The sequence below is a fragment of the Benincasa hispida genome, chromosome 12 (assembly GCF_009727055.1).
Source record: "Benincasa hispida cultivar B227 chromosome 12, ASM972705v1, whole genome shotgun sequence".
Taxonomy (NCBI): domain Eukaryota; kingdom Viridiplantae; phylum Streptophyta; class Magnoliopsida; order Cucurbitales; family Cucurbitaceae; genus Benincasa; species Benincasa hispida.
The window spans coordinates 14,523,954-14,534,562 of NC_052360.1; the positions used below are offsets into that span (position 1 = coordinate 14,523,954).

At 29.9% G+C, this 10,609-nt stretch overlaps 1 protein-coding gene across 1 annotated transcript; it reads right to left on the minus strand.

Moving 5' to 3' along the window:
- Positions 1-6,627: 6,627 nt before the first annotated feature.
- On the minus strand, positions 6,628-10,047 carry LOC120092617 (L-lactate dehydrogenase A). The gene is made up of 2 exons (XM_039050759.1): positions 9,264-10,047; positions 6,628-7,363 (listed from the first exon to the last, which is right to left on the minus strand). Exons 1-2 carry the CDS (start codon positions 9,870-9,872, stop codon positions 6,920-6,922), a joined length of 1,053 nt encoding a protein of 350 aa, XP_038906687.1. The 5' UTR covers positions 9,873-10,047; the 3' UTR covers positions 6,628-6,919.
- Positions 10,048-10,609: the final 562 nt, after the last annotated feature.

Consider the following 10,609-nt stretch of genomic DNA (forward strand, 5'->3'; position numbering starts at 1 on the left):
ACTGTGATCAAATCTTATGGCTTTGAACAGAACGTTGGGAACCTTGTGTTTACAAAAAAGATTATCTGTAGCATTCTTGGTGTTGTATGTTGATGATATCCTACTCATTAGGAAGGTAGGATTCCTGGATGACATTAAGAGATGGTTAGCAACACAACTCCAAATGAAATATTTGGGAGAAGTACAATATGTTCTTGGAATCCAAATCTTTTGAAATCGCAAGAACAGAACGCTAGTCTTATCTCAGGCATCATATATAGACAAGATGTTGTATAGATATAAAATGCATAATTTCAAGAAGGGTTTACTGTCTTTCAGGCATGGAATTCCCCTGTCTAAAGAACAGTGTCCTAAGACACCTTAAGAAGTTGAAGATATGAAACGTTTCTCTATTGATGCTATACAGTCAGAATTGTCAACAATTTTTCAGTTCAATCTTAGATATGGTCATTGGACTGCCATTAAAAACATCCTCAAGTATCTTCAGAGAACGAGGGGCTATATGCTTGTGTATGGTGCCAAGGATCTGATCCTTACAGGATACATTGACTCATATTTTCAGACTGATATACCAAAACAATAAGCATTCGGTTTTTCTTGAATCCCATCTAGAGAGAGATCCCACTAAGGGCATTCGGAGTTTTGGTTGAGGAAGACCATAGTCATCCATCATCATCTTGAAGCTATCATCAATTTTGCAATGGAATCTGGTATGTTATTCTTGACAATTTGACATGAATGATCATAGGGTTTATCTATTCAATATAGATATAAAGAATTTAGGCTAACCATTCATACTTGTTTTTCATTTTTGCCCAAGCCACCCATGTATTTTTATCGCACACATAAAATCTACCAAGCCAACTTCAAAATCCAATCTTTTCATTCTTCTTCATTGTGAGTAGCATCATGAGCCTTTGCATTTTAATATTGGACAAGAAGAAAATATATGTTTATATAGAAAAAGATAGGAGACGTTCAAGAATTGAGAGAGGAGAATATGGGGATGTGGAGAGTATAGGGATGTTGTGGAAACGTAACATTCTTATTCTAAGATGTTTAGTAGACTTTGATGATTTGTTTCATTTTCAAGGAGTTTCTCAAGAAACGTAACATTTAAATTTCTCCTTAAATGTAATAATATCAATGGAATAAATAAGACTTTTCAATTTGCTTTTGAGTTTTTATTTAACAAATTTTAAAATTGTCCAATTTGCCACTAATGCAATAGTTAGAATGATTAAAATAAAAGCTTCTCCCTATAACCCCTTTGATATATTCTATAGATTATTATTATTATTATACACAATCTACGTAAATCTTTGGTAGAGAGAATAAAATTTAGAATAGATACAAATAAAATGGGTCCTATTGGATTTTATGAATCTTCAATGTCGTTTGATTAAGAAAAACAATAACTTGAAAAAATTCAGACTACCCCCAAATGTAGGTATTTTTTCTACCAGCTTTATTGTTTGTTTTATTCCTTGTTATTGATTTTGTTGTAATAACGTGTATGAATTGTGACAATCTGGATTGGATAATCCTTTTTTCACTTATTATTTAAATTGGTTTTGTTTTATTTATAAAAAAAGTTCAGAGTATAAGTTGTGAGAGTCTTAAATGGAGTATTTTCTAAATGTTTGGAACTTAATTATATTGTTCAAATTTCAAATCGAGGACTATACTGATATAATTAAACTTCATGATGCAAAAATTTAAATTTGTCTCTATTTTTTATTATTTGAGTTCAGCAACATGCAGAGGAAGGTTAGAAGTTCATATTAATTTAAAGATAGAAAATATGACATATTTTATGATCCATAGACTTTATCAATACTACATGTAATATCACTCAAGCTAGCTTAAATTCATAGGTTACACATTAAAATATCAATATTAAACACTCTTCTACATTTGTGGTCTTTTTTTTTTTTTTAATTCAAAAAACTAGAAATCAATATCAATTATAGAGAAGAAATGGTATTATACACAGAGCTTCCTACTTCAATGCCATATTAAATTATCCTTAATCTCAAAAGCTAAATAGATGGGTTAAGCTCCCCAACTCTCGTCCTTTAGGCCGACAATGAAAAATTCCACCCCGGGTAGACTTGGGATTTGATTAGACAACATTCAAACTTTGTTTGGAAGTAAGAAAAGAAAGAAATGGTTCACGTTTGTCGTAGCCAATTATGTTGGCGCTTTTGAATGGAAGGATGAACGAATGCCCTCATTTTCGACTCACTCTCGTTTAAAGGAAATTTGACCCCTACCCACTTCCTTTAATTATACCAAAGAAGTTTCCTAAAAGTGAATAATCTTGATGGATATTGAGATACAAATGATGTATAAAACAACATATAAATCAACTTTATTTTGACATGAGTTACACCACACAATAAATAATGTTTGCTAAATTGTTAGCAAACAAAACATAAAGACAACAAAATTAACATAAGAAATTAAACTTAAAACACACAACACATAAGGGGAAAAAAATCTAATTCAAGGGCATTGGAAATCTGGTGGAACTTTCGTACCACAATTATTAAGGAACAAAGTAAGTGAAATTGGTATTTGGGTAAGGTCAATGCCCAACACACTTGCTTTAATGGCAGTGCAAAGGAAAATTCCAGCTTCAAGATCAGCAATGCCTTGAATGAGAGAGCAACAAGGAGCAACAGGTGGTTGGCCAAGAATGACTTTGAGCAAATCATTGTTGAGCAATTTGGCACAAAGGCCAATCTTAATGGCATCTTTAGGACATTTTTCATTGGGGGAAGAAGGAGATGTGGGAGGAGGAAGAATAATAGATAATTTTGGTAATTTTGGTAGCTGTGGCTGTTGAAATTTGGGGTTTTGAAGAGAAAAACTTGTGCATGTGGTTGTGGAAAGTGTAAAGAAGAGAAGATTGAAGGAGAGGAAGAATTGGAAATGAGAAAAATAAGCTTCTGAATAACCCATCTTTTAATCTCTCTCTATTATGTTTGGTTTTAACTATGAATGTGGGAATTAAGTCTATTTCAAATGAAGAATGAGACGAAGCTTATTATATACACCTTTTATAGAAGGAGATGGCTAAAGGCAGAGAGTTTTTAATTATATATTAATGTTTTTATATATTCACATGAAGAAACTAAACTATATTTTAAGAAGAATTGATACTATTAACAAAGGCTTGAGACCCATAAAAGATTTTAGTGGAAGACCATTACCATTAGATCAATCATTGAAGAGGAATCTTGTAGAATCTTATTATAAAACTTCTATATATAGCTTAAGTTCATTAAATTTGGAAAAAAAATATCGATTTAAATGTCTAAATTTTGGTTGTATCAATTAAAAAATTATAAGATAATAATTGAAGCAAATTAAACGCCTTAGATTATATTCATTTACGATCCCATGCATGTTATGTTTAAAAAAACATAGTGTGAAACCATTTATTAATGTTACGTTTGAAATTCATCTATGTGTCACTTTTTGCACACTTCTTCAAATCTCAAACTAATAGAATTGATGATTAGAATTGATGAATTAACAATTTTTAAGGGACATTCTAACTGAGAAAATAAATTGATTCGCATATAAAAATTTTGGAGTTTTATTGATTAAAAAAAAATATATATAGGTTTGAGTCATCTAACGTGATATTTGCCTACCAAATGTAAAGAATATAATGATGTAAATTGATACGATGATGAAAGTTATTTGAGCTCAGAAAGGTTAATACCCATTTTCTCTTTTATTCGTTATTATAATGTTCGTGTTACATCGTTACACGAACTTCTATAAATACCTTTGATGTAAGAAGAAAATATAATAATTTTTTTTTAAATATTGTTTAGATGAAAATGCAATTTGGAAGAACATTTTTTTGTCCATAGACAATCTACACCCACTTTAGTCAGTTTCATTGCTATTGAGTTTCAATTCCAGTTGTAAATTAAATCTTAACTAATTTGAGATTGGTGAAAAAGAATTTTAGAAATACTATTATTTGTGGTCGAATGTGTTAGAACTAAATGTCAATCGTTATTGTGCCGTGGAAAGGTTCACAGTCTAAAAAAACAAAATTCGACGTGATCTTGGTGCTAAATTACGTATATTGGTTTTTTTCTCAAGGTTAACATAACTTCCCAACTCAAGCATGTACTCACTAGAGAAAAGAATAGAATTGTCGATTAGGATGCCTGTTTTGCTTTGAAGAGTATGGATGACAATGAGGAAAAACAATAAGAATAGAAAAATCGGATCTATATTTTCTGAAAAAAACTCACTGATTTTCAAGACGATGAAGAGCGGTTAGGGCATCCAACGGATGAAAAACGAGCATAAAGAAAAACAAACAAAAATATTTAATTAGATTCAATAGTTATGAATCTGATATTAATGGAAACGTGAAAATGGTAAAATATGGAGGGGTAATAAAAAGTATACTTTCAATTGTATTAAAAAAATGACATGTATAATTTCAATTTTTAGATATGTTTTGCTTTAAAATTAAATTTTCTGTAATTGTGTCTAAATTCATATTGTATAACGAAAAATATATTATTGATACCAGCTTTTAATACTTGATAATCATAAAAACAAAGTTTAAATAATATGTATAGACTACATGAATAAAAATTTTACAAATAATTATACACTATTTTAAACTTTAAATTAAAATTTTAACATTTCAGTGTACAACACGTATTGTTTACTAGTACTAATTCAAACAACCGAAACCAAATTAAAATCTACTATTTTGGACTAATTAAAATTGAGAATTTTTATGTAAACTGAACGAATCAACTCATATATATACTCTTCAAAATCAATCCAATCAATTTTATTGATTATTCTCGAATTTTTAGTTTCTACTTTGAACTCTAATATGAGTTTTGGTGGAAGAATAAGAATATTGAAATATTAATATATTTGTGAGTGGAGTTCCAGATGCAAAATAGATTTGATATGGATTGCAATAAAGCTGGCAAATATTTATGGTAATTTAGTTCGATTTTAGACTAATCATTTGTGTTTGGTAATGGTAAAAGCTGGTTAAAGCTAACATTAAAGTTATCCCAAATAATTTGTATCCAAGAATTTAAATTGAATGTTGGAAAAATATAGGGTGGATAACGTGACATTCAGGTGATGTTAGAATAAATTTATTCAAAATTAAGTAGATCCTGACAGTCCTTCAAAACAAGCAATTAAGAGTCTCTTTGATAATGTTTTCGTTTCCTACTTTTTGTTTCCCATTTTCTGTTTTTAGTTTCCCATTTCTTCTTTTTTCAGAACAAGAAACAAGAATATATTTGATAATTATTCTTGTTTTCTGTTTTTTTAAAAGAAAAAAACAGAAACTGTTTTTTTTTTTTTTGCTTTTTTTTTTTTAACAATATAATATAAAAAGAGAAGATATATCATACTTTAAATATTGAAAAAGATATCATCAAAAGTTTATGTCATCTAATACAAGTAAGACCCGATGAAAACTAAATATAATAACAAATTGCATCATATTCTTTATATGTTGCCCAAATTTGATTGTCACCGTCACTTTTAATCGAGTCATTTGTCTTAAATGATGTCAAGTCAAATCTAACTTAATTATGTTATTATGTAAATGTCATTGTTGTCAAATATTAAAGTTAAGATAATGAATGCTTTAGTCGGCAAAATTTATATATATTATAAAAGTCTCCTCGATTACTGATATACTAAAATATTAAAATTAAGATAATATATAAACATGCATATTGCAAAATTTAATATTCAAAAGTTAAATATAGAAAAGTTAGTATACATAAAGAAAATAAATAAAATATAAAAAACAAATAATAAATAAAAGTACCTTGAGAATTGAAATTTGAAATATAAAAAAATAAAGGTTCCCTAAACTTTTATGAAAGTAACAATTTAGTCCATAAACTTTGGTTTGTAACGATTTAGTCCTTATATTTTTAATTTTGTAATTATTTAGTCCTTAAACTTTAGTATGTAATAATTTAGTCCCTAACGTAAGTAAATTTATCAAAATTATATGTCAACTTTTATTATTTTATGATGGATATTTTATATTTTATGAAAATATTGAATCTCTAATTAATTTATTGGTTTGTTTATGCAAGAGAATTTGTTAAATCTTAACACTAATATTTAAAATAAGGACTAGATTGTTACAAATTTTAAAGTACAATGACTAAATTATTGCATTATAAAATTTAAGGATTAAATTTTCACAAAATTGAAAGTTGAGAGACTAAATTTTTACAATCCAAAGTTTAGGAATTAAATTGTTACTTTTAGATAAGTTTAGGGACTAAAATACATACATATTGAAAATTAAAATAATATATAAATCTAAATAATTGAGAATTTTAAAATTCAAAACTAAAATAAAATATAAATATAGCATTTTTTTTGGTAAATATAAAATTAATAAATAAAATATGAAAGATGGAAATAAATATAAAAGAAAAAAAAAAATAAAAGTGTCCATTTTAAGAATTGAACACCCAACCAAGAGATGGAAGGAAATTATAGACATGCAAAATTATCAATAGGCCAAGAATGCATGTTAAAAAAAAGAAGTAAGAGTTTAATATAAGACAGAAACGATTGATGCGATTTCATAAAAACGACATGAAGTTTAAATTCTTATTAAATTTCGTAAGTTTAGGGAAATTTGTCCATGGATCGATGTAGTGCCTTAATCGGGCATCATTATATGTTATACATTGTGTGATTATAGTTAATATATATCATTCTAAAGGGTAATAGAACAAAACATTATCAATCTCACCCTTATCAAAGTTAGCTCTTTACTCTTCATCCAACCTCAAAAGAAACACAAACACCATCAAAACAACATCAAAAGCATCCATATCATCCATGGATATAAATTGTTGGTGCAAAATTTTCAGATCCCCAACTCGGTTTGCACCTGCAAGATGGTGTTGGCCGAGTCCCTCAACCGTCTCGACTCCTCCTCAGTTAGATGCACATTGGTGATCCCCAATACTCCACCCCTCCCGAGCTGCGCAGGCAGGCTGAGGAACAGGTCGCCACCGTCAATACCATACAACCCTTTTGCAAGGACAGAGACGGGGTGGATCCTCCGTTGGTCTCGAAGGAGTGACCGAGCCAAGCTCGCCACGGAATAGCCGATTGCCCATGATGTGTAGCCCTTAAGGCTTATGACTTCATAAGCCCCGCCAATGACCTCTTTGTGAATTTTCTCTAATGTTTCTTTCTCGTAGGCGATTTGTTGATTCTTTAGAAAGCTTAGTATTGGCACTCCGCCTACACTTATGCTTGACCATAATGCTACTGAACTGTCGCCGTGCTCTCCCACTATGTATGCCTTCAAACACATATATAATCCAATCCTCTATTTTTTAGCTTCATGATTTAAATATCAATGCTATTTTCTACAAATTCATCTATGGTTTGATGCATAATTTAAGCACCTAGATTATGGTTTGAATTATACTTGGGTGAATTTATTTCTTCATTTTGGTAACTGAATTCTCAAAACGCGGTTTTTCTTTTTCCTTTTTCTAATTTCTGTCCACCAACATTCAAAATTTGAATGTTTAAATACTAATGGGTTGAAACGATTCTATTTTATTCAGTTTAATAGTCAAACCGAATCAAACCGAATTTTCTAATATTAAAATCAAATCAAATCAAATGAATTTATTGGTTCAAATCGAACCGAATCGAGCCGGTTTGGTATTTTAAAAAAATCTATGTTACATCTTTTTAATTAAAAAACGGTTCGGTTCAATTTGGTTTTATTTTTTAAATTAAAAATGATTCGATTTTAAATTCGATTTACTCTTTCACTTCGATTTAAAATTTGATTTTCAAAATTGAAACCGAACCAAACCAAATTAATTCGGTTTCAAAATTTTTTCAAACAGGACCGAACCATATTTTTCGATTTCACTAAGTTTTCAATTCAGTTCAGTTCGATTTTTGCGGTTTGAATTGTCACCCCTAAATACTACTTTAGTTTCTATATGTTTGGTTTGAGTTCATTTTTATTATATACTTTCAAAATATTCCTTTTGGTTCTTATACTTTTAACTTTAGTTTAATTTGGTTTCTATACTTTCAAAATGTTCATTCAGGTCCTTATACTTTTAAGAAGTGACCATTTTTATCCCATCATTTTCACTTTTACTTCATTTTTAAAGGTTCAAAATGACCACTTTTCAAAAGTTCAAGAACCAAAATGAACAAAAATTTAAAATATAAGGTCCAAAATGAACATCTTAAAAGTACAAGTATAAAAATGAATCAAAGTTAAAATCACACGTACCAAAGTAGTATTTAAACCTAAAATAGATTTTTTTTTTCATTTATCTTTGTTTTGCTTTTAATAAGTTTGATAGAGGTGAATATTGGTGAAGAAATATTAGGTGGAACATTGGTTATTTATTTTGATTAAATTACAAATTTGGTTCCAATGGTTAGGAGAATGTTAGAATCTACTCCTTTTGTAAAGGTTAAAATTTGTCCACCTAATTTCATAAAATCTCATAAATGGTCCTAGGGTTTGATAAACCCCTCCTAGAATTTTATAAACCATAAATACAAAATTTTAGTTATAACTAAATTCTAACTTCCTTCAATCATAGAGATCAAATTTATAATTTAAACACAATTTTTTTAGTTTAATTACAAGTTTATTCTTTGAACTTGTTAGATTATATTATAAATTTCTAAGGCAGCATTTGGTACCCATCTGATTTTTTATTTTTTAAAATTAAACCTATAAACACATTTTCATTTTTAAATTTAATGTTTTATTATCTATTTTTTAATAATATTATAAAAAAACTAAGTCAAATTTTAAAAATTAAAAAAACAGTTTTTTTTAAAAAAAAAATTTAATACAACTCTTATACTCTTAAAAAATGAAAGAAAATATACTTAATTTTAAAAAATAAAAATGATTATCAAAAGCAGTCTAAATTTGTAGGTTACTTCATAAATTTATGGACTTTAAAAAGTGTTTAATAACATTTTTAATTTCGTGTCTAACAGATTTGGTTTTGATTTTTTTTTTTTTTCTATCTAATAGTTATTTGAGATGTTCTTTTCCACAAATTTTCCCAAAAATAATCAGCACATTTGATACCAATCAACCAAAAACAATTAAATCAAAAGGGAAATTTCTTCAACAAACACCAAATTACCAAAAAAAGCACTGATCAATTGAAGAACGCAGGAGAAATATCAATCGGAAAACTGACCTGAACATCCTGAGCATTGACGTCGAGATGATCAGCGATAAGAAACCTGAACCTAGACGAATCCAGATTCGTTCCCGATCCAATCACTCGATTTGAAGGAAAACCAGAGAGCTTCCAAGCAACATAAGTTAAAACATCCACCGGATTTGAAACGATCAGAAGAATCGTCTCGGGAGAGAACTGAACCAGCGGCGGCACGATCTTCTGAAACAGAGCAACGTTCCTCTGCAGCAGATTCAACCTAGATTCACCGGCGATCTGGCGAGCACCAGCAGTAATAATACATAGATCGGATCCAGCGGTAATGGAGTAATCGGTGGAGGCGCTGATTTTGGTGCGGGGAAGGAAAGCGGCAGCGTGTTGGAGATCGAGCATTTCGCCGCGGAGTTTGTCGGGCTTGGCGTCGACGAGGACGAGTTCGTCGACCAGATCTTGAGTAAGGATGGTTTGAGCGATGGCCATGCCAACGTTTCCGGTGCCGATGACGGAGATTTTGGTGTTGCGCTTTGAAGTCGATGGGGGAGAGGCGTCGCGGATTGGCTTGAAGAAGGCTTGAGAAAGGTCGAGGCCACCTGGACCTAAGGAAGATGTTGAGGAACTCTTCTGCATTGTGAAAAAGGTTTGGAGATTGTGATTGGCGGTGGAGTTGTTGCAGAGAACTTCAAGTGGCGATTGCGATAAAGGAATGAAGAAGAAGAAAGTTGGGAAAGTTGAAGACAGAGAAGAAAGTGTAAGAGCAGTTTTTCAGAGATTTTTCAGCGGTCAACATTCCTTGGGGTTGACGGTTCAACTTTGATTCATTTCATTGGCCACTGTGGGTCCCACTCCCTATTTTTAGGAGAGATTCTCTCTCTCTCCACTAAAATGTGAGAGCTTTTTTTCCCACATGGAAGTATACGAATAAAATTTCTTCTTAGATTGAATTAGGCTCTTTTGATCAAAGATAGAGTTTTAAAACCTATAATAAATAAGAAGTTACACTCAAATTAGTAAAATTATTTTATTTATTCAAAGAATGAAACAAGCTACTACCATTCTTTCTTTTTTATTTTTTTATTTTTGATAAAACATATTAGAAGCAGAACGATTCAAACTCTAATCTTTTCGTCGAGAACATATCCTTTAACGAGTTGAATTATACTTTAAATTGTCTAAAAGAAAACTAATTAGTTAGGCTCTTAAAATGTATATGAGAAAGTTTAAAGAATGATCTTGGAAATTTACTAATTAACAAGTTGAATTAATGGTAAGGATGACATTTATACATTAGGTATATATAATGGTTGACGTGAGCATAAATAAATTAACAATACACCTAATCCTCTTAATTATAAATTATGACATTA